Source organism: Heterocephalus glaber, unplaced genomic scaffold (assembly GCF_053883595.1).
Source record: "Heterocephalus glaber isolate CG9 unplaced genomic scaffold, H.glaber_assembly_v1.0 deba00001472, whole genome shotgun sequence".
NCBI lineage: Eukaryota > Metazoa > Chordata > Mammalia > Rodentia > Bathyergidae > Heterocephalus > Heterocephalus glaber.
In genome coordinates, this window is record NW_028258315.1 from 58,928,855 (window position 1) to 58,954,740 (window position 25,886).

Genomic DNA, 25,886 nt, shown 5'->3' on the forward strand with positions numbered 1-25,886 from the left:
GTAATCACTATCAATCACCCCAGGGTAGATCAGCAGCCCATCCATAGTGCTGCTGCTCCTGCCTATTACAAGCCCAAAGGTCTCCTTAGGTAGGGGTCCAAAGACCCCTGTTGGGAGGGCCTGTACCCCCATTTCTGGAGTCAATACTGTGTGGGCGGTGGAACTGAGGTCCAGTCCGGCACTTCCCGTTGTTGCTCTGAAGAGGTCTGAAATGGATTGTTGTTTGCTGGAGCAAAGTTGAATGCCCCGTAAATTTGTTTGGGTCTGGGGGCCCGGGGCTGGCCCCCTCTCCCGTTTCCCTGGTCCGGGTTATGGGCAAGTGGGAGGGGCTGGCCCTGAGCGTCCGTCTTGGACCTGCACTCATTCGCCCAATGTCTCCCCTTATTGCATGGAGGGCAAGGCCCCGGGGGTGTGGCCCTAGGGGCCGACGCTCTAGGGGCCTGACATTCCTTGGCAAAGTGACCCTTTGCCCCGCACCGGAAACACTTGTTACCCGGGCGGCATGACAAAAACTGTCTGACCCTGTAACCCTGCATGGCGGCAGCCATAGCAAGCCCCTGTTGGGAGGCGGTCCCAATTTCTGAGCAAAGGTGAATGTAACCTGAGAGATCAGTTGTTTTTTTTTTATAAGGGCGGATGGCAGCCTGGCAAGCAGCATTGGCATTTTCAAAAGCAAGCTGTTTAACAAAATCTGTCCCCGTTTCTGCGCTCCCAAAAATCCGACCCACTGCTGTGAGCAGGTGGTGAACAAAATCCGTGAAGGGCTCATCAGGCCCCTGTCAGATATTGGTGAGAGAAGCACTCACATCTCCTTTAGAAGGGAGCTTTCTCCAGGCTCTAGTGGCTGCGGTCTGAATCTGGGTATACAACCCCGCAAATTGCATCTGTTGATCGCTGGCGGCATAGGCTCCATCCCCCAGAAGCATATCGAGTATCCAACCATTACCCGCCTAAGCATTGCGTCTAGCAGTATCTCGGCAGTTTTCCACATATTCAGATTTCCATAGTAAATAGTCACCTCCTGTAAGGGTGGCGCGGGCCAGAGTCTGCCAATCGATTGGGGTGAGCCAATTTTTTGCCACGGATTCTAAAATGGCCATTGTGTAAGGTGTAGTGGCCCCGTATTGAGCTGTGGCCATTTTAAGTTCTTTAATGACCTTAAAATCGAAACCACTGTGGTGTCTCCATGCCTGTCCCTGCGCGTCAGCAGTTTCAGTTACGGGAAAGGCTGCCACATTTTCAAGTTCTAGGGATACTCCTGACACGGATGGCACCCTAGGGGCCGCCCCTCTAATGGGGGGTCGTGGCTTAGGTTTGTCCTCTCTACAGACATATTCATGGGTTTTGCCTGTTTTTAAGCCCTCGAGCTGGGTAATAAGTTCCTGGTGTTCCTTTTCTAATCTTATTTGTTCTTTTAGAAATTCTATCTTGTCCTGGAGTTTCTTTTGGGGATCAACAGCAGGGCATGCCAAAACGGGCGCATTGGGAGTGTTGGGTACCAGAACATAAGGAGGCGGACATTGGACTACGGGTGGCCAGTCAGGATTATGATATCTGGCTGCCTCCTCCTCAAGATTGGCCCAGTCAGCCTCCCCCGGATCGTTCTGTGGCAAGGGGGGGTGTCTGAGGTGGCGGAGGGAAGGGTACAAGGTCGGTTCCTCTTTCACTGGCGGGGCGGGGTTAGAGGCAGGGGCTGAAAGGGTGGAGGCGGAAGCTGAGGAGCACCAAAGCTTTTCCTTAAAAGGCTTGGATGAGGCAGAGCCCGCCTGTAAACCCTCATCGGTTGCATTTTTTTTTTTTTGCCTGACTCATCACTATCAAAAGACATCAAGTTTTCTTCCTCATTTTTTGAGGAAGTCCTGTCCTGCAGGGGCTCGGGCCTCAGTGGCATCTTGGCATCTCGGGGGGTATTTACACACTCCTCACTCCGAGGGAGAGTGACCGACCCTTCCTCTGATCGGAGAGCTGTCTCCCCAACCTGGATGGCTTGAGCCACCACTGGATCTTTGGTTTTTTGGGAGATAATTTCATCAATAAGATTCCCATAAGAAAATGCAGTAATCGGGACCTTTCCTGGTCCACAAGTAGCATAATAATCCTAAAGGGCCTCCCCTACTCTTTTCCATCTCCTCTCGTCGATGGTACCCTCAGCGGGAAACCAAGGGCAGAGATCTCTAATATAATCAAAATATTTTAACAACTGTTTGACTGTAACCCTTACCCCTCATGCCTGTAAAGTTTTTTTAAGACCTTCTACAAACAACTCATGTTGGCTAATCTCTTGTCCCATAATCGCTGCTCAACTCACCGAGGTTCAGGAAAGACGGCAGGTTCACGTCAGACGCAATCCTCTTTTTTCTATTTTATTTGTCTCTTCTATTTTATTGGGCCCCCGAGCAGCGTTCTTCACTGGATCCCCCGTTCTCGGGCCCCACGCTGGGCGCCACTTGTCCCGGCCCGCGGGTAAGTCAACGGAGACCCTAGAGGGGGAGTGAGAATGACAAGGGACAAGAGACATGAGAGATGGAGACAAGACAGGTTTCTGATCAAGTCTTGTTTATTGCGGAAGCTGCTACAGCATATATACCGTAGGGCTAGAGGGAAGGAGCAAGGGGAGGGTACTGGGGCTACTTCCTTGTTGCCAGGTAGACTTGCAGCAGGCCCAGACATGCCTGTAAAAGGCACTCAAGAGTTCTACCGGGGGGAGGGGCAAGGCCCCCCACACAGAACATGTTTAAGTAAGTGCAAAGGAATTGAAGTTATCCCCTATATATTATCAGACCATAGTCTGATGAAATTGGAGATCCATTGCAAAAGAAACTCAAAAAATTTCATAAACACATGGAAAATGAACAACACACTTTTGAATAACTAATGGGTCACAGAGGAAATTAAAGAAGAAATCAGACAGTTCCTTCAATTAAATGACAAGGACAATACAACATATCGGAATCTATGCAACACAATGAAAGCAGTCTTACGAGGGAAATTCATAGCAGTGAATACGCATATTAGGAAAACAGAATGAGCCCAATTAAACAACCTGATGTTGAACCTCAAGCTTCTAGAAAAAGAAGAGCAGGACAACCCCAGAGCTCATACAAGGGAGGAAATTATAAAGATCAGAGGAGAAATCAATGCAATGGAGACTAAGAGAATGATTCAAAAAATCAATAAAGCCAAAAGTTGGTTCTTCAAAAGAATCAACAAAATTGACAAACCTTTAGCCAACCTTATCAGAAAAAGGAAAGAAAAGCCCAAATCCATGCAATTAGGAATGAAAAGGGTGAAATTACAAGAGACCCAGCAGAAATCCAGAGGATCATCAATACCTACTTCCAGAACCTATACGCCAATAAGACGGACAACACAGAAGAAATGGACAGATTCCTAGATACATATGAATTACCAAAGTTGAACGAAGAAGACCTAAAAATTCTAAACAACCCAATATCAACCAATGAAATTGAAAATGTAATTAAAAACTTATCAACTAAGAAAAGCCCAGGCCCTGATGGCTTCACTGCTGAATTCTACAGGACATTTAGACAGGAACTGCTACCACTACTGTTTAAACTCTTCAATGAAATTGAAAGGGAAGCAATACTCCCAAATTCATTCCTAGAAGCAAGCATCACCTTGATCCCCAAAGCAGAGAAAGACCTAACTGAAAAAGAGAACTATAGGCCAATCTCACTAATGAACATAGATACAAAAATCCTTAATAAGATAATGTCAAACAGAATGCAGAAGATCATCAAGAAGATCATACACCCTGATCGAGTGGGATTCATCCCAGGGATGCAGGGATGTTTGAACATACGCAAATCAATCAATGTAATACACTATATCAATAGAGCCAAGGACAAAAACCATATGACTATCTCCATAGATGCAGAAAAAGCATTTGGCAAAATCCAACATGCATTTATGATAAAAACCCTACAAAAAATTGGAATAGAAGGTCTCTACCTCAAACTGATAGAAGCCATCTATGAAAAACCAACAGCCAACATCATACTAATTGGTCAAATACTGAAATCCTTCACACTCAAATCAGGAACAAGACAAGGATGTCCACTATCACCACTCTTGTTCAATAGAGTTCTGGAAACATTAGCCATGGCAATTAAACAAGAGAAAGAAATAAAAGGAATAAAGATAGGTAAGGAAGAAGTCAAATTGTCATTATTTGCAGATGACATGATACTCTATATAGAAGACCCCAAGGATGCCACCAAAAGTCTTCTAGACTTAATAACTAAATTCAGTCAAGTAGCTGGTTACAAGGTCAACACACAAAAATCAATAGCTTTCCTCTACACCAATGACAGACTCACTGACAGAGAAATTGGGCAAATTATTCCTTTTACAATAGCATCCAAAAAACTGAAATACCTAGGAATCATCCTAATGAAAGAAACCAAAGACCTCTTCTCTGAAAACTATGGCACTCTGAAAAGAGAGATTGAAGATGATATCAGAAAATGGACAGACATCCCCTGCTCCTGGGTAGGAAGGATTAATATAGGGAAAATGGCCATACTTCCAAAACTGCTATATAGATTTAATGCAATTCCAATTGAGATCCTAGCAGCATACTTCATAGACCTCGAGAAAACAATCCAGAAATTCATTTGGAACAAGAAGAGACACAGAATAGCAAAAGCAATTGTAGGTAACAGAGACATGGCAGGGGCTATCACAATCCCCAACCTGCAACTCTACTACAAAGCTACTGTGATAAAAACAGCATGGTACTGGCAAAGAAACAGACTTGAGGACCAGTGGAACAGATTAGAAGATGCAGAAACAACGCCAGACACACTCAGCCATCTCATCTTCCATAAAGGAGCCAAACACCCTCACTGGAGGAAAGACAGCCTCTTTAAGAAATGGTGCTGGAAAAATTGGGCTTCAACTTGCCAAAGATTCAAACTAGACCTGTATCTCTCACCATGCACTAAACTAAAATCAAAATGGATTAAAGATCTAAATATTAAAATAGAAACTCTGAACCAGTTGGAACAGAGGTTAGGTAGAACACTTAAAGACATTGGTGTAGGAAAAGATTTTATGAACAAAACCTCAGTTGCCCATGAACTAGCATAAACAATCAACAAATGGGATCTCTTCTTATTAAAAAGCTTCTGCACAGCAAGAGAAACCACCAGCAGTGTGAAGAGACAACCCACAATGTGGGAAAAAATCTTCATCTGCTCTTCCTCAGACAAAGGTCTACTATCTCAGATCTATAAAGAACGTAAAAAGATCAGACCTCCCAAATTTAAAGACCCAATCCAAAAATGTGCATCTGAAATGAACAGACATTTCTCAGACAAAGAAGTAGAAATAGCAAATAAATACATGAAAAGATGTTCAACATCACTGGTCATTCGAGAGATGCAAATGAAAACAATGCTGAGATTCCACTTCACTCCAGAAAGAATGGCTGCTATCATGAAATCAACCAATAACCAATGCTGGCGGGGCTGTGGGGAAAGAGGAACCCTGCTCCACCACTGGTGGGAGTGTAGACTGGTGCAACCACTGTAGAAATCAGTATGGAGATACCTCAAAGAACTAGGACTGGAAATCCCATTTGACCCCGCTATTCCCCTGTTGGGGATGTTCCCCAAAGAATTAAAAGAATCATACCACAGTGATATATGTGCACCCATGTTCATAGCAGCACAGTTTGTAATAGCTAAAACTTGGAAACAGCCCAAATGCCCATCAACTGGAGACTGGATAAAGAAAATGTGGGGTTTTTAAAAATAAAATGGAGTACTACTCAGCCATAAAAAATGAGAAATTAGAGACATTTATAGCTAAGTGGATGCACATTGAGGCAATACTCTTAAGTGAAATAAATAGGCCACACATGTGTAAATACTGAATAGTTTCTCTGGTGTGAGAAACTGAAAGTGTAAATAAGGATGAAATGTATAATAGGTCATGTGAAATAGGAAGAAAAGGGGCAAAGGGGAAGGAAGTGGGAGGGCTAGGGGAAAGGATAGAAGGGAATGGGATTAATATGAGAAAATGGAAAAATAGGAACAAAATCTTTGTAAATAGGGAGGACTGGAGGGGTTGAAGGGAGGGCTGGGCAAGGGTGAAAAATAAGAACCAAGAGAGACTATGTAAAGGTGCAAATTTCCAATGATGAATGTCATTATGTTGTATACCTAAAATGTACCAATGATTAGAATGAATAATTGATAATGCAAAATAGGAAGAAAAGGTCCAAATGGGTAGGGTTAGTGGGAGGGGCAGGGGAAAGGAAAGAAGGGAAAGGAAAAAATGCTGAGAAATGGAATAAATGGAAATAAAGTCTTTGTAAATAGGGAAGGGTGGAGGGTGTGAAGGGAGGGCTAGGAATGGGGAAAAAATAAGAACCAAGATGCATCATGTAAAGGTACAATTCCCAATGAGAAATGTAATTGTGTTGTATACCTACAATGTACCAATAAAAGAATTTAATACAAAAAAAAAAGAGTAGCAGAAGCAGCAGCTTAGAATAAGAAATATCTTCTTTCTGCTTATATCCTAGTGTTCTAAAAATCTATATCCTTAAAACAAAACAAAACCCCTCCTACAAAGCTAAGATCAGTTTCATTTCACTGGGGTTCTGGTTATCCTATACATCACAAGTAAAATGACTCCCAAGTTTATGGGCTCAAATATGAGACTATAATTTTTCTCAGATCTCAATTAACAACACTTGGAGAATGTATTGACCAATAAACCACATGCATGGCCCAACATCATTCTCTAGCAAGAGATCTGAAGGAATCTTACACAGAAGACAAAACAGCCACCTCATTGCTGTGGGACGGGAAGAAAATACCATGTACACTACATTCTAAAACTGGCACTACATTACAAATCTGCCAGTTGACTCACATAACAGCCTGAAAAGACATTTTCAGGTAACTCACCCAAAGAATAAATATTTAATTGATTTCTCTAAATATTACTATTGAATGAAAAATGTAACTGTTTTCTACTAGGTCAAAGGAGATTTGAGCATACTTTAAAATAGAATATTTTATTATTATTCAGAAGAACTACCCACCAATACTTTAAGGAGAAGTTTTGTTTCCACTATAAGAAAATAAAAGAAAAATTCTATTCCCATGAAAATGATTTGTGATTCTAGCTCTAACATTCATTGGATGGAGGTCTTAAATTCTTGGGGTCTCCACATTTCTTCATTTGTAAAATGAAGATGATTTCTGGGTTCCTTCAAAATTTCAAAACCTATGCTTATACGATAAGGTACAATTGATTCCAATTGATTCATATTATGCCATATCATAAATTCTGTAACGTTCTTGGAAGTAACAAGCTCTGGTGACATTATATTTTCTAGGCTAATTACAAAGCTGCACTTTATTATTAGCCATTGAGTTAAATTAGGTCATGTTGTAAAACTTGGCAATATTTAGAACCTATGACAAAATATTTATATAAACCTGAACACAACAATAATCTACTGCCTTTAATAAGTTCATGCTTTCACCTTTCGGGACTTTCTGATGAAAGGTAGGAATGGTGAAAGATAGAGAAAGATGAAATAAAATATCAGACACAATTTCAAAACTGGAAAATGCTTTATTGGCAGTCTAATTCATTGGCTCTCAGACTTTGATATTCAGTCCACTACACAGAACTGATTCAAACTAAATACTCATCCTCACTTGCATCCCCCCATCCCCTGAAGAAATTCAGTACTTTTAGAGTAAGATGAGACTGACTATCAGAGTTTTCATCAAGTTCCTCAGGTGATTCTGAAGTAAAACTCACTGATACACTCTGTTTTGGTTCAGATCAAGAATGATCCCAAGAACTCTCATGCACTCAGGGGCACCTTTTAGGAAGGTGATTGAATCATGGAGGCACTATAGCTAACTATGGTGTTAAGAAGAACAGCCTGGTCAGAAGAGGCAAGTTACTAGGGGCGTGACCTATATCTCCCTCCCCAGCTCCTCCTTTTTCTCTCTGATTCCTGACCACCAGAATGTGAGCAGCTTTCCTCCCCAGCAGGTCCTTCCACAATGCCACTTCTGCCTAGAGCCAGCCAAGTATGTAAGGACTGAGATTTCTGAAACTGTAAACTAAATTAATCCTCTTCTCCTTTCAGTTGTGGGTGCTTGGTATTGTGTCCCAGTGACAAGAAAGTGACTAAGAAACAGCCCAATCACATTATTTAATAAATGAGAAGAAGAAAATTTAAATAAAGAACAAAAATACTCATTTTCTTTATCAAAAACCTAGTATTTTCCATTACCTAATCTATATAAATCACAATCACATAAAAAGATGACATTTAATATTAAACTGAGAGCTACTTATAGTTTTTGGATCCAAGGGAAAAGATTACTCAAGAGAGAGCAAGAAAAATGAGGGTTAGTGGGAATAAAAATGCATAGCACAAGAAAGAACACATAGAGAGGAGGCTGAAACCTAGTAAGAAGAATAGAGAGAATTAGAGGGAAAAAAACAGCTATAAGAAATGCAGAGATGCCATCCAATATAGTAAAAGAGAACAGACACAGTAGACCCTTGAATTGAACTAAAAATAAAACAATCATTTATAGTCTTTATATCCAGAAGAGCTCAACAGAACTAGCATTTCTGTGTTGTACTTTCTCATTCAGCATAATAACATGTGAAAGGAAAGTCAGATTACACTGAGCTATAAGCTGGATTAATGTACCACCACTAAAATATAAATCAATAACCAGGTTACTGGGGCCATGGGAAGAGCTTTCTCTGTAACTCTACCATTTCTAGTCAAGCACCTTTAGGCAAGTTCCATCCAAAGTTTTAAGGTTTAGATGTAGTTATTTAATCATTACTATATCATCATTATCATCATCATCATCTAATCATCAGCTTATGAATGCAATGAAAACATTCTGTGATGAATGAACAAAATGAACTTCTTATTTTGCTGCAATGCAAGAAACCAATCTGGTCCTATGTATTCAAAGCTATTAATCATTAGCCAGATATGGTGGCACACAATTGTGATCTCAGATATGAAGAGACTGAAGTAGGGGGATGGGAAGTTCCAGGCCAGCCATAGGTAACTCAGCAAGATCCCAACTCTAAATTAAAATGGGCTGAATATGTAGCTCAGCAACAGAAGCTACCATGAAGTGCATATATGAGGTCCTGTGTTCAATTCTGAAAAAGATGGGGGGGGAGAAAGAGAGAGAAAGAGATCAAGAAGATGGTGGAGTGATGGAAGGATGGAAGCAAGCAGGCTATCTGGAACCTGGAATGAAAACACCTGAAAAACAACTTAATGAAGAGAAAGAGAAGAGGAGCTCAGGAAATTAAAAAGGAACCGACAGGAAAGCTAGAAATGACAGAGAAGATGGAAAAAATAGATAATGCAAAGAAAAGCAAAAAGCAGTCTGGAACACTAACCCCAGCATGAAGAAAAGGGGACCTATATCCACAAACACAAGGTTGGCAGCCCCAGTGATAAACAATGGATCAACAGGACAGAGCCAAGAAAGTCCCACAGTTTATGTGTGTATTACTCTGAAAGTGACTCTTTCCACGTGACAGGCTAGCACTATTGACTGCAGCACCTACCATATTTGGGGAATGGTATAATTAGGAGTCATGTGGAAAAGGAGTTGATTGTTTAAGACTGAGCTACTCTGGAATCAAAATCCACTTCATTCTCTTTTTTTTTCTTCCTTTCCCCTTCCCCCCTCCCCTTTCTCCCTTTCCATTTGAACATATTCTTCCTATGTCCCAATAGCTGTCCTATATTGTGCATCATTTAACCTTTGGGATTCTTACCCAAAGAGAAACAATGTGATATTTAAACTTTTCTGTCAAATTTAATTCATTTAAGATTATGAGTTTGAGGTGCATTTTCCTACTACAAATACTCAAATTTATCCTTCTTTATGGTGAGTAATACTCCACTGTATGTATATAAATACCACATTTTCTTTATCCATTCTCTTTTGATGGGCTGTTTCTATGATTTACCTGTTATAAGTTCTGCTGCTATAAACATGGGTATACATACATCACTGTGGAATGATGCTTTTAATTCTTTCAGGAAGATACCAAAAAGGGGAATAGCTGGAAGGTATTCCATTAAAATGGAAGCTTTAGTTTTAGCTTTTTAAGGAATTTCCATTATCAGTTGTACCAATTTGCACTCCCACCAACAATGGAGAAGTGTTCCTTTTTCCCCACAGCCTTGTCAGCATTTCTTATTGGTTGATTTCTTGATGTTAGCCATTATGTCTGGAGTGAGACAGACTCTCAGTCTTGTTTTAATTTGCATTTCTTGAATGACCAGTGATGTGGAGCATTTTACATATATTTGTTTGCTGTTTGTATTTCTTCATTTGAGAAACATCTATTTATTTCAGATGCCTATTTTTGGATTGGGATTTTAAATTTGGGGGTATCTGATTTTATTGAGTTCTTCATATATTCTAGATATTAGTCCTTTGTCTAAGGACTAGATGGTAAAAAAAATCTTTTTTCTCATTCTACTGGTTGTCTCTTCATGTTGTTGGTGGTTTCCTTTACTATGAAAAAGCTTTCTAATTTAGTGTGATTCTAGTTGTTGGTTCTTTGTAATATTTCCTATGCAATGGGGGTTTTGTTCAGAAAATCTTTGACTACATATATATCTTCTAGAGTTTTACCTGTTGTTATTATTATTATCTTCCAACAAAATAACTGTTTCTGTTTTTCTATTTAGATCTTTGATCCATTTTGCTTTTAGTTTAGTGCATGGTGACAGATAGTGGTCTAGGTTCAATGTTTTGGCATGTGGAAAGATGATTTTTCAAGTACCATTTATTAAAGAGGATATCTTTCTTCCAATGAAGATGTTTGGACCTTTTATGAAAGATAAAGTAGCTGTGTGTGCTTGGAGTTGTTTCTGCATCTTCTGTTCTGTTCCACTGATCCTTGAGTCTGATTTTTTGCCAGTACAAGGCTGTTTTCATCATGGTAGCTTTGTAATATAACTTCTAACCAGGGACTGATATGACTCCTGCCTTCCCCTTTGTGCCTAGAATTGCTTTTGCTACTCTAGATGTTTTCTGGCTCCATATGAATTTTAGGATTGTTTTCTCTAGTTCTGTGAAGTATGCTATTGGTATTTTGATTTGGATTGCATTGAACCTGTATAAAGTTTTGGAAGCATGGCCATTTTTACCGTATTGGTTCTGCCTATCCAAGAACAAGGGATATCTTTCCATTTTCTAATATCTTCTTCTACCTCATTTTTCAGAATGTAGTTTTCAAAGTCTTTCACTTTATTTGTTAGATTAATCCCTAAGTACTGCATTCTTCTTGATGATGTTGTTAAAGGTGTGGCTTCCCTAATTTCTCTCCCAGTGAGTTTGTTATTCGGGTACAGGGATGCTATTGATTTTTGAGTTCTGACTTTGTATTCTTCTATGCTACCAAATTTGGTGATTAAGTCTAGGAGTCTTTAGGTGGAGTTTTTGGGTCTTCCATATAGAGGATCATGTTATCAGCAAATAATGATAATTTAACTTCTTCCTTTCCTATCCTTAGTCCTTTTATTTCTTTCTCTTGTCTAATTGCTCTGAATAATATTTCCAGAACTATATTGATAAGAGTGGTGATAGCGAACACCTTTGTTTTGTTCCTGAATTTAGAGTGAAAGCTTTCAATTTTTGACCATTTAGTATGATGCTGGCTATTAGTTTGTCATAGATGGCTTTTATCAGATTGAGATAAAGATCATCTATTGCAATTTTCTGGAGGGTTTTTTTTATCATGAATTGTTGTATGACTTTGTCAAATATTTTTTCTGCATCTATTGAGATGATCATATGGTTTTTGTCCTTGGCTCTGTTAATGTGGTGTATTACATTTATTGATTTGCAAATGTTGAAACATCCCAGCATCCCTGGGATGAATCATACTTGGTCATGGTGTATAATCATTTTGATGATTTGCTGTATTCTGTTTACCAGTATCTTATTGAGGATTTTTGCATCTATGTTCCTTAAGGAGATTGACCTGTAATTCTCTTGTTTGGTTGGATGTTTGTCTAGTTTGGGTACTAGGGTAATGCTTTCCTCCAGGAATTACTTTGGGAGTATTGCTTCTTTTTCAATTTCATTAAAGAATTTGAGGAGTAGTGGCTTTAAATCTTCTCTAAATTTCTTATGAATTCAGCATTCAATCTGTCAGGACCTGGGCTTTTCTTTGTTGGTACTTTTTAATTACTTCTTCGATTTCATTGACTGATATCAGTTTATTTATAATTTTTATATCTTTATTCATATTTAGTAATTCATATGTATCTAGGAATCTGTTCATTTCTTCTGAGTTTTCCATCTTCTTAGAGTACAGGTTCTCAAAGTAGGTATTGATGATCTTTTGGATTTCTGCAGGTTCTGTTGTAATTTCACCCTTTTCATTCCTAATTGCATGGACTTGGATCTTCTTTCCTTTATTTTTTTCTTTTTGATAAGGTTGGCTAAGCATCTGTTTATTTTATTTAATCTTTCAGAGAACCAACTCTTTCATTCATTGATACTTACAGATTTTTTAGCCTCAATTGCATTAATTTTTGCTCTGATCTTTATAATTTCCTTTCTCATATTAGCTTTCAGTTTAACTTGTTCCTCTTTTTATAGAATCTTAAGGTTCACAATTATGTTATTTTTTATATTGCTCTGTTTTTCTGATAAGGGAATTTACTACTATAAACTTTCCTCATAGGGCTGCTTCCATTGCATCCTATAGGTTCCAGTATGTCATCTTGGCATTATTGTTCAATTGTAGAAACTGTCTAATTTCTTCTTTAATTTCATCTGTGACCCATTGGTTCTTTAGGGGAAAGTTATTTAATTTCTATGCACTTATGTAGTTTTTGTGATTTCTTTTGCCATTGATTTCCAATTTCATTGCAATATGATCCAGTAATATGCATGATATAATTTGTGTTCCTTTGCATTTATTTAAGTATGTTTTATGAGTTAGTATGTGGTCTATTTTGGAGAAAGTGCCATGTGCTACTAAGAAGAATATGTATTCTTTGTTGGTTGGAACACTTTGTAGATATCTACTAAGACCATTTGTTCAAAGGTTTGGCTCAGCTCTAATATTTCTTTGTTGATTTTTTTTGTGTAGCTGATCTATTTGTGACAGTGGAGTATTGGGGTCTCCCATTACAATTGTATTAGTGCTTATGTGATTTTTCATATTCATTGGTGTTTGTTTTATATAGTTTCATGTGTTAGTATGTGGTCCATATATATTTGTGATTGTCATCTCTTCCTCTTGGATTGTTCCCTTAAAATGTATGTAGTGGCCTTCTTTCTCTTTCTTTGGCTTGAAATTCACTTTGTCTGAAAATAGAATAGCTACTCCTGCTTTTTTCTGGATTCCTTGTCATATGGGGTATTTTTTTCCATCCTTTGACTTTAGGTCTATGAATTTCTTTTTGAGTTAAATGTGTTTCTTGTATGCAGCATATTGTTGGATCTTTTTCTTGATCTATTCTGCCAATGTGTTTCTTTTGATTGGTGAATTGAGATCATTCACACTGATGATTATAACTGATATGTAGTGACTTATCCTTGTCATATTATTTTTTCTATTGTTGGTTCTTTTTCTTTTCTTTCTTTTGAGTTGCTTGCCTTGCCTGGTGGATTTATTCTGTTGAGGTTCATGGAACTGTTGTCTTCATTATCTTTCTCTAGGATAACCTTCAGAACTTTTTGGAGTGCTGGTTTAGTGGTCATGAATTTCTTCAGGTGTTCTTTATCATGGAAGTATTCTATTTCTCCACCAATTTTGAAAGATAATTTTGTGGGCACATCAATCTGGGTTGGAGGTTGTTTTCTTTTAGGGCTTGAAATACTTCACTTCAAGCTCCCCTTAAGGGTTTGTGTTGATAAGTCTTGTGATTCTGATGGTCTCCTTTATGGCAATTGTTTTTTGTTCTCTAACAACTTTTAATATTCTATTTATGTGTTGAATTTTTAGGATCTTGACTATTATATTTCTTGGTTTAGTTTTTGATCAAGGCTATTTGGAGTCCTATATGCCTCACTTATCTGTATGTGAAGCTCTTTTCCCCTGCTTGGGAAGTTTTCTGCCATTATTTCTGTGAAGAGATTTCTTATGTCATCTGCACTCTCTCCTGTTGCTTCATTGAGCCCAATCAGTCTTATGTTATTCTTCTTTGCATCATCTAGCAGCTGCTGGATTGATTTCTCATGTTCCCTTATAATTTTGAAGCAATTTTTCTTTTCCTGGTCACTAATTGCAATCTCATCTTCTATATCTGAAATTCTGTCCTCACATTGGCTCATTCTGCTGGAGGTTTTCATCTCCTGGAAATCTATTTGCATCTGTTTTATGGATTCCATTTGTTTCTTATGTTGGGATTCCATCATGTTCCTGAGCTCCTCTCTAGATTTATTAATCATGTCTCGCACTAGGAGCACAATCTCTCCTGTTATCTGAGAAATTATTTCTGATTTCATTTTTTCCAGAACCCCTTTTGTTGCCAGTTCAGTGGGTCCAGGTGGTTGAGTATCAGAGTGTTCCATGTCATTTTCCTTTGGGATTGCTGTAGGTGATCTGGAAGTCTGGTTTTGAGATTTATTTATGTGTTTTCTCATTTCCACTGGGGGGGGGGTGTTGGAGGGGTGCTGTTGGCACCAGTGAGGATCACCTCCTCTGAGCTGGGAGAGGTCGGACAGGGGCTGTGTGCAGTGGTAGGGATGGTAGCCCAGAAGCCCCTTCCTCTGGGCTGGGAGCAGCGGGAGGGATGTTGGCCAAGAAACCCCTTCCTCTGGTCCAGGAACAGTAGGATGGCAGCTCAGAAGCCTCTACCTCTGGGCCGAGAGCGGCAGGAGGGATGTTGGCCTGGAAACCCCTTCCTCTGGGTGGGAGTGGCAGGACAGAAGGTGGCCCAAAAGCCCTTTCCCCTGGGCTGGGAGCAGCAGGATGAATAGTGGCCAAGAAGCCCCTTCCTCTGGACCAGGACCAGTGGAAAGGCAGCTCAGAAGCCCCTACCTCTGGGTGGGAGCGGCGGGACCCAGTACCATGGTCTGGTGGTCTGGTGTCCTCTGTGTCTTTGTAGTGTGGAAGCAGGTGGCTGTACAGAGGAGCGGGGAGGGGGGTGTCCAATGGATTGCTGTCAGAGCGTGGGCTGATTCAGAGTGTTCTGTGTGACTCACCACCTCAGTAGGGTGTCCACAGACCTGCCTGTCTGCAGTGGGCTCAAGGGTTAAACAGTTTTACAAACAAAGTCATCAGAGTGGAGTATTACAAAAATGAGGCAACTACATAATAAGGATTTGTAAAAATATATATATTTCAAGTATTCTCTGTACTTCCATTATTCTTTAAGGAATATAAAGTGAGCATGAAGGTTTGTTAAAACTTTCAGATGTCTGCACAGTCATAAGAACTCTGAATTTTATGCTTTGCATTTATGAAAGTCATACTGGATGTGACTTAGATGAAGACATTCTTTTATATCTCTTAGGGTATGTTACCGTACAGGAAAAATTCATACAGTTATTTGTTATAAGCTTGGTTTACAAAAAGCCAGAACAGATAGAATTGTATTTCATTTCTTAGGAATACCCATGAACCTTGTTTTCCTTAGATGACTAATAGCTTTCTCCACTTAAAGAATGAATACCTCTTTATGTGCTTTAAATCATTCACACTCACATTAAAATCTCAAGTCGACCAAATGTGTGTCTTTCAGGACTTTTTCTAAAAATCTTTGTTTATACACCTTTGTACAATTTTTTGGACTGTCATTGAAAGTTGAAAATGTTTGCATGGTTTACCCTCTAAGTTTATTCTTGTCAGCATGCCAAATGCCACTGAGTGGTAATTATCTCTACCTTCCTCTTGGTCCACATTTTAATAAGTTTTGAAGTAGTAATAATATTTGCATTGTGGTTTTCCAATTACAAACCCCTCTCATGTATTTTGTTGTTATGCTATGCTCAGTACCTATTGAGGTAAATAGTACCAATCTTAGCTTTTGCAGATGAAAAAAGTAAAATCCAGAAGTTTAACAGCATTCTGAAAAAAGAGATCAAACAGAATATAAGAAAATGGAAAGACATCGCTTGCTCCTGGGTAGGAAGAACCAATATAGTGAAAATGGCCATACTTCCAAAACTACTATATAAGTTTAATACAATGTCAATTGAAATTCCAACAATATACTTCACAAAACTAGAGAAAACAATCCAAAATTTCATTTGGAACCAGATGAGACCTAGAATACCAAAAGCAATTCTAGGCAACAGAGACATAGCACGGGGTATCACAATCCCCAACAAGAAACTATACTACAAAGCTACTGTGACAAAAACAGCATGGTACTGGCAAAGAAACCAACCTGAGGATCAGGGGAATAGATTAGAAGATGCAGAAACAACTCCAGACATATTCAGCCACCTCATCTTTGACAAAGGACCCAATCACCCTCAGTGGAGGAAAGATAGCCTATTTAATAAATGGTGTTGGATAAACTGGATTTCAACATGCCAAAGATTAAAACTAGACCCATATCTATCACCATGCACTAAACTAAGATCAAAGTGGATTAAAGATCTAAATGTTAAAAAAGAAACACTAAACTTGCTGGAAGAGAGGTTAGGAAGAACTCTTGAAGACATTGGCATAGGAAAAAACTTTATGAAAAAAACCTCAGTAGCACAGGAACTAGTACAAAGAATCAACAACTGGGATCACATCTTATTAAAAAGCTTCTGCACTGCAAGAGAAACCACCAACTGAGCTAAGTGACAACCTACAATGTGGGAAAAAAATTTTAGCTGCACTTCAGACAAAGGACTACTACCTAGAATATATAAAGAACTGAAAAAAAACAGACTCCCAGATTTAAAGACCCAATTCAAAAATGGGCATCTGAAATGAAGGAGTATTTCTCAGACAAAAAAGTAAAAGCAGCAAATAAACATATGAAAAAATGCTCAACATCACTAGTCATTCGAGAGATGCAGATTAAAACAATACTGAAATTCCACCTCACCCCAGAAAGAATGGCTGCTATCAAAAAATCAACCAATAACAAATGCTAGCAGGGGTGTGGGGAGAAAGGAACCCTTCTCCATGGATGGTGGGAGTGCAGACTGGTGCAACAACTATAGAAATCAGTATGGAGATACCTCAAAGAACTAGAGCTAGAGGTCCCACTTGACCTAGCCATTCCCCTACTGGGTATCTTCCCAAAAGAATTAAAAGAATCATACCACAGTGATATATATGCACTGATGTTTATAGCCACACACCTTGTAATAGCTAAAGTTTGGAAACAGTCCAAGTGCCCATCAACTGGAAACTGGATAAAGAAGATGTGGGGTTTTTTTATAAATTGGAGTACTACTCAGCCATAAAAAATGAAAAACTAGAGACATTTATAGCTAAATGCATGCATATCGAGGCCATACTCTTAAGTGAAATAAATAGGACACACATGTGTAAATACTGAATAGGTTCTCTAGTGTGAGAAACTGAAAGTGTAAATAAGGATTAAAACAAATAATTGGTAATTTGAAATAAGCAGAAAAGGTCCAAAGGGGTAGGGGAAGTGGGAGAGGAAGGGCAAAGGAAAGAAGGGCAAGGAAAAATTATGAGAAAATGAAAAAAATGGAAACAAAGTCTATGTAAATAGGGAAGGGAGCATAGGGAATGGGGAAAATATAAGAACCAAGATACATCATGTACAGGTACAAGCACCCAATGATAAATGTAAACGTATTGTATACCTAAAATGTACCAATAAAAGAATTTAAGCAAAAAAGAAAAAAGAAAAAGGAATGAGTTCATTTTAATATGTAGCACTGACATACCCTTCTCTAGCAGTTTAACCTGGACAAGAGCTAAATTAGTATTTTTTATTCCTGTAATTGATTATATTTTAGTTTCTTTCTGCTGAAAGGAAAACAAAAGACTTCAGAAATTCCTATGGGTGAAATAGAGAAACAGATCCTTTTGAGTTTTCTTTCCACGAATGAATTTAGACTTTGGTGGGTTTGGTCATCAGTTAACCTAAGAACTGGGTTGTAAGAAATCTAAAGCTTTGGATTTGGAGGCTATAGCTTACTGGAGGGCTTTTAAAAAATACTTTGAATTGGGGCTGGGGATTTAGCTCAGTGGTTTTGCTGCTGCTATGCAACCACAAGGACCCGAGTTTGATTCCCAGTACCAAAAAAAAAAAAACTTTGAATTAACATGTAAAGGGCTTATGGAGGGGGAACCATAAGCTGTGAACTTTGTAACTGCACAACTGTCCTTTTCAGAAGCTTTCCTTGCTTTTACAGAGAGCCTCTGTACATTACACAAGACTGCCAGAAGTTTAAAGAGATTGTTTTCAAAAAGTTGCATATTTTTTATTTTTGTTTTTGTATTTTGTTTGTTTGTTTTTGGTACCGGGGATCAAACTCATGTCCTTGCGCTTGAGCAGCAGGCAGCGAAACCACTGAGCTAAATCCTGGCCCTAAAGTTGCATATTTTTGATGCAATCTGGGAAACTGTTTACTTCAAAAATACAGAAACATTCATGAGAATATTGACTATATGAGGATTTTCTTAATTGCAATAAATATTCCAGCATTTTTCTAATGAAAATGAATTTTGTTTACAAGTAAAAGACTTTCAGATTTAAAGTTTTTATGTAAAGCTGCTGAAGTAAAAGTAAAAGGAAGAAACTAAGTCTAGTCAGGTGTGGTGGTGCATGTCTGTAATCCCACCACTGAGGAGGCTGAGTTGGGAGGATTACAATAGTGCTAGGCCAGCCTGAACTACAAAGGGAGACCTTATGCTGAAGAATATATATAAAGAAATTGAAACCAAATCTAGTATATTTGTATTTTGGGAGGTTGAATGCGGGGAAAGGTTATGCCTAAAATATGCAGAGACTATGCTCCTAGACTGTAAGCCCTGTGAGGGCAGGCTGTCAGATTTATCTTTGTACCTTTCCCAGCACCTAGCATAGTGCTTTGCACATGATAGGTGCCCAATAAATACTGTTGATCTTAAAAAAAATTGTGTGAGTTAAAAAGACAGCTAAGTTATCCTCTTTGCAGATCAAGTAGATTTCAAACCAACACTGATTAAAAGAGACAAAGAAGGACACTACATCCTTGTAAAGGGAACAATCCAACAGGAAGAGATGACAATCATAAATATCTATGCACCAAACACTAGTGCACCCAACTATATAAAACAAATACTAACGAACATGAAAAGTCATATATGCACTAATACAATTGTAGTGGGGGACCTCAACACCCCACTGTCACAAATAGATAGATCAACTAGACTAAAAATAAGTAATGAAATACTAGAACTCAATCGAACTCTTGAACAAATGAACTTAACAGATGTTTACAGAGTCTTCCACCCCACAAAAACAGAATACACATTCTTCTCAGCTGCACATGGGTCATTCTCCAAAATAGACCACATACTCACACATAGAACATGTTTAAGTAAGTGCAAAGGAATTGAAGTTATCCCCTATATATTATCAGACCATAGTCTGATGAAATTGGAGAACCACTGCAAAAGAAACTCAAAAAATTTCATAAACACGTGGAAAATGAACAACATACTTTTGAATAACTAATGGGTCACAGAGGAAATTAAAGAAGAAATCAGACAGTTCCTTCAATTAAATGACAAGGACAATACAACATATCAGAATCTATGCAACACAATGAAAGCAGTCTTACGAGGGAAATTCATAGCAGTGAATATGCATATTAGGAAAACAGAATGAGCCCAATTAAACAACCTGATGTTGAACCTCAAGCTTCTAGAAAAAGAAGAGCAGGACAACCCCAAAGCTCATACAAGGGAGGAAATTATAAAGATCAGAGGAGAAATCAATGCAATGGAGACTAAGAGAACGATACAAAAAATCAATAAAGCCAAAAGTTGGTTCTTCAAAAGAATCAACAAAATTGACAAACCTTTAGCCAACCTTATCAGAAAAAGGAAAGAAAAGCCCAAATCCATGCAATTAGGAATGAAAAGGGTGAAATTACAAGAGACCCAGCAGAAATCCAGAGGATCATCAATACCTACTTCCAGAACCTATACGCCAATAAGACGGACAACACAGAAGAAATGGACAGATTCCTAGATACATATGAATTACCAAAGTTGAATGAAGAAGACCTAAAAATTCTAAACAACCCAATATCAACCAATGAAATTGAAAATGTAATTAAAAACTTATCAACTAAGAAAAGCCCAGGCCCTGATGGCTTCACTGCTGAATTCTACAGGACATTTAGACAGGAACTGCTACCACTACTGTTTAAACTCTTCAATGAAATTGAAAGGGAAGCAATACTCCCAAATTCATTCCTAGAAGCAAGCATCACCTTGATCCCCAAAGCAGAGAAAGACCCAACCAAAAAGGAGAACATAGGCCAATCTCAATAATGAACATAGATGCAAAAATCCTTAGTAAGATAATGTCAAACAGAATGCAGAAGATCATCAAGAAGATCATACACCCTGATCAAGTGGGATTCATCCCAGGGATGCAGGGATGGTTCAATATACGCAAATCAATCAATGTAATATACTATATCAATAGAGCCAAGGACAAAAACCATATGATTATCTCCATAGATGCAGAAAAAGCATTTGGCAAAATCCAACATGCATTTATGATAAAAACCCTACAAAAAATTGGAATAGATGGTCTCTACCTCAAACTGATAGAAGCCATCTATGAAAAACCAACAGCCAATATCATACTAAATGGTCAAACACTGAAATCTTTCACACTCAAATCAGGAACAAGACAAGGATGTCCACTATCACCACTCTTGTTCAATAGAGTTCTGGAAACATTAGCCATGGCAATTAAACAAGAGAAAGAAATAAAAGGAATAAAGATAGGTAAGGTAGAAGTCAAATTGTCATTATTTGCAGATGACATGATACTCTATATAGAAGACCCCAAGGATGCCACCAAAAGTCTTCTAGACTTAATAACCAAATTCAGTCAAGTAGCTGGTTACAAGGTCAACACATACACATCAATAGCTTTCCTCTCCACCAATGACAGACTCACTGAAAGAAATAGGGCAAATAATTCCTCTCACAATAGCATCCAAAAAACTGAAATACCTAGGAATCATCCTAATGAAAGACATCAAAGGCCTCTTTTCTAAAAACTATGGCACTCTCAAAAGAGAGATTGAAGATGATTATCAGAAAATGGACAGACATCCCCTGCTCCTGGGTAGGAAGGATTAATATAGTGAAAATGGTCATACTTCCAAAACTGCTATATAGATTTAATGCAATTCCAATTGAGATCCCAGCAGCATACTTCATGGACCTCGAGAAAACAATCCAGAAATTCATTTGGAGCAAGAAGGGACCCAGAATAGCAAAAGCAATTCTAGGTAACAAAGACATGGCAGGGGCTATCACAATCCCCAACCTGCAACTCTACTACAAAGCTACTGTGATAAAAACAGCATGGTACTGGCAAAGAAACAGACTTGAGGACCAGTGGAACAGATTAGAAGATGCAGAAACAACGCCAGACACACTCAGCCATCTCATCTTCCATAAAGGAGCCAAACACCCTTACTGGAGGAAAGATAGCCTCTTTAATAAATGGTGCTGGAAAACTTGGGCTTCAACTTGCCAAAGATTAAAACTAGACCTATATCTCTCACTATGCACTAAACTAAAATCAAAATGGATTAAAGACCTGAATATTAAAATAGAAACTCTAAACCAGTTGGAACAGAGGTTAGGTAGAACCCTTGAAGACATCAGTGTAGGAAAAGATTTTACGAACAAAACCTCAGTTGCCCGTGAACTAGCATAAACAATCAACAAGTGGGATCTCTTCTTATTAAAAAGCTTCTGCACAGCAAGAGAAACCACCAGCAGTGTGAAGAGACAACCCACAATGTGGGAAAAAAATCTTCACCTGCTCTTCCTCAGACAAAGGTCTACTATCTCAAATCTATAAAGAACGTAAAAAGATCAGACCTCCCAAATTTAAAGACCCAATCCAAAAATGTGCATCTGAAATGAACAGACGTTTCTCAGACAAAGAAGTAGAAATAGCAAATAAATACATGAAAAAATGTTCAACATCACTGGTCATTCGAGAGATGCAAATGAAAACAATGCTGAGAGATTCCACGTCACTCCAGAAAGAATGGCTGCTATCATGAAATCAACCAATAACAAATGCTGGCGGGGCTGTGGGGAAAGAGGAACCCTGCTCCACTGCTGGTGGGAGTGTAGACTGGTGCAACCACTGTGAAAATCAGTATGGAGATACCTCAAAGAACTAGGACTGGAAGTCCCATTTGACCCCGCTATTCCACTGCTGGGGATCTTCCCCAAAGAATTAAAAGAATCATACCACAGTGATATATATGTGCCCAGGTTCATAGCAGCACAGTTTGTAATAGCTAAAACTTGAAAACAGCCCAAATGCCCATCAACTGGAGACTGGATAAAGAAAATGTGTTTTTTTATAAAATGGAGTACTACTCAGCCATCAAAAATGAGAAATTAGAGACATTTATAGCTAAGTGGATGCACATTGAGGTGATACTCTTAAGTGAAATAAATAGGACACACATGTATAAATACTGAATAGTTTCTCTGGTGTGAGAAACTGAAAGTGTAAATAAGACCTAAAATGTATAATAAGTAATGTGAAATAGGAAGAAAAGGGGCAAAGGGAAAGGAAATGGGAGGGGCAGGGGAAAGGAAAGAAGGGAATGGAATTAATATTAGAAAATGGAAAAATAGGACCAAAATCTTTGTAAATAGGAAGGAATGGAGGGTTGAAGGGAGGCCTGAGCAAGGGTGAAAAATAAGAACCAAGAGAGATTATGTAAAGGTGCAAATTTCCAATGATGAATGTCATTATATTTTATACCTAAAATGTATCAATGATTAGAATGAATAATCAAAAATGCAAAATAAGAAGGCCCAAAGGGTACTGGTCGTGGGAGGGGCAGGGGAAAGGAAAGAAGGGAAAGGAAAAATGCTGAGAAATGGAGAAAATGGAAATAAAGTCTTTGTATATAGGGAAGGGTGGAGCGGTTGAAGGGAGGGCTAGGAATGAGGGGGGAAAAAAAGAACCAAGATGCATCATGTAAAGGTACAAGTTCCCAAAGAGAAATGTAAATGTGTTGTATGCCTAAAATGTAGCAATAAAAGAATTTAAGAAAAACAAAAAAGGATAGCTAAGTCCAATAACAATGTAAGAAAATTATAATCAGTAATCCCTATTATCATTTTGTTAAACAACTAATCTCCAGGAAACATAAAATCAATGCACTTATCCAGCCTCAGAAAGAAGTCACATTCAAATGAGTAGGAGAAAAAGCTGTATTTCAGTTTTACCAAAAAGAATGAATGGCCACAATAAGATACAGCACTATGAATTTAAAATTTTGTTTTTTGAAGCAAATAAATCTAATAGTACATCACCATTCCAATTTTATTGTACAGTCATTAATTAGAATCAAAATCAATTCACATAAACTTTCCAGTTTCTCTATTCCCCAATTCTTTCATTAGCAGAACAAAGAAATAAAACTACTTGGTACTGAGAGTGGCAGAAAAGTCCTTATGGCAACATGAATAGCTCTTACACCAAAGTTATTACAATTTCAATCCTTTTTAATAAATGGCACTTTCACTGAAAATGATACCTTCATAAGAATGAAAAGTGGGAGAACTGTCAGTCAATTCTTATTTAGAAAAAGAATTTAAAAGCAAATCTTATTTTGAAACATAAAAGTCAAAAAATACTTCTCTTAAAATAAGGTACCTGGGGGCCGAGGATTTAGCTCAGTGGTTCCGCTGCCTGCGTTGCAAGCGCAAGGTCCCAAGTTTGATCCCCAGTACCAAAAAAAAAAAAAAGTGTCTGAGTTTTCCTGCATCAATCACATATTTCTTTCTTCCATGACTCCCTTTGGAGGCTCTCCAAAAATACTATCAAACAAAAACTCCAAAAATGTCTTCATTGATTAGATACTCTTCCCAATGAAAAATTTGTATTCCTACTGCAAATTGCTGTCAGAGCTATCTTTACTCCTCTCCTAAAGGTTCAATCTGTAATCATCCACTACACTTCTTTACTCTAAGAATAAAATAAATTAGATGACTGCCTGTATTTTTTAGATTGTATAGTATGCTGTTTTAGAACCTCACACTATGGACCCAAAAAGAATTGATGCTCTGCATTTGATACCTTTCTCCTGAGGATACTTAGAATCTTACAGAAATCACTAGGCAGAATAGGCTTACCAAACTGCTGCAAGTTTGTTCCACTTAGTTTAAATATTTAGGAAATCTACCCCCACATTCAACTTCTGGAGGCAACAGTAAAGAATATTGGAATACATATACATATGAATTTGCAAATGTTTATTTGCATTAAAAGACATAAATAGCATCTCCCCCTCTATTTCTGTCAAGAGAAACATACAATTAACTAGAACTGTGACTATTTATTGGATAAACTGAGTAGTCTTTAATGTTGGTCCTGTTTCCAACTCATCTGAAATTTTAAATTTATGTGTTTGTTCCTTCTTTTTTTGGTGAGGGGCTTGAGATGAGGTCTTCATATGTAGCCCAGGCTGGTCTCCAATTCATGGCAATTTTCCTGCCTAAGCCTCCTGAGTGTTAGGAATACAGATGTGCATCACCACACCTGATATATAGATATAGATATTGATATGGATATAGATAGATAGATAGATGATACTGAGAAAGAGATGGAAATATATAGATATTTGTTCTTTCTTAGTCAAAATTTTGACCCCTATAGAAATTGTTTATTAAAATTCAAGTAAGAGTGAAATATTGACAAATTAAAATATTGTTAAGTAACAATAACTCTAGAGGGATCTGTTTATTGGCTGATTTTTAACCTGATAGCAAAGAAAATGGCCAACAGTATGTCCCAACTTTGATAAAGTGGGAAAGAATAAGTATTACATACCACCTAAAGAGGGCAGGTATTGGGGTTACTACCCAAAATGAACAAGCTGAGTCATTCGGGATGCTAAAGCAGAATAACATAGACAGAATGGCTTATAAATAACAAAAATTTATATCCCCAGTACCAAAAAAATTAGAAAAACTTTTATAAATCAAGGCAGTAAAACAATCACAACAAACCCACAAATGTTTTGTCTTTACTGTAATATGAATTTAAAACTTTTGAAGATAATTTAATGGTTTTTGTTCATTTTGTGAAACTGTTAGAAATAATAACTGAAACAATTTATCAAAATTATTAAGTACTTAAGGAAATAGTTTCAACAAATCATATTTAAAGAAAAATATTACCAAATTTTATAGAAAGTATATTGTTAGGGGAAAAGTCTAGTGTTTCAACTAAAATTCTAGAAATTTTTAAGAAGTTTTAACTTGATACTAAGTTACCTGCTCTATTATTTCTAGGTGATTTAATAAAAGGTATTTTTAAAGTTTTCACTATACTTTTTCCTTATATGCTTTCTATTTATTACCATATTTAATATGTATCAATGCAGAAAATTAAATAATATACCTGAACAAACCAAAATTGAAATAATGAAAAACAAAGAATACTTGATCTTTGATCTCATATTTTAGAGCTGCAGAAACAGTTTTAATATTGTATCTAACATTATGCATTCATCTCAATGTAAATTTTGAAATGTGAAAAATTAAACAAAGGAACCAAATCAGTTTTGAAGATCTGGCTTTTGTGGGCCGGGGACTTAGCTCAGTGGTTCTGCAGCCTGCCTCACAAGCAGAAGGACCTGAGTTCAATCCCCCATACCAAA

At 37.9% G+C, this 25,886-nt stretch overlaps 1 protein-coding gene across 8 annotated transcripts in view; it reads right to left on the minus strand.

The window, feature by feature from the left end:
- The window catches only part of Sumf1 (sulfatase modifying factor 1), a 671,842-nt gene that overhangs the window by 466,106 nt on the left and 179,850 nt on the right, over positions 1 to 25,886 (minus strand). For 7 of the 8 annotated variants that reach the window (XR_015439151.1, XR_015439148.1, XR_015439149.1 and 4 more), the window contains one exon: positions 2,309 to 2,480. Coding sequence is in view for 1 of the 8 variants with exons in the window: in XM_087181352.1 (XP_087037478.1) it covers positions 2,469 to 2,480 (12 nt within the window). In the remaining 7 variants the exon portion in view is untranslated. Of the gene's footprint in view, positions 1 to 2,306; positions 2,481 to 25,886 lie in introns of those variants that run through there. The other variant, XM_087181352.1, reaches the window with a different exon arrangement.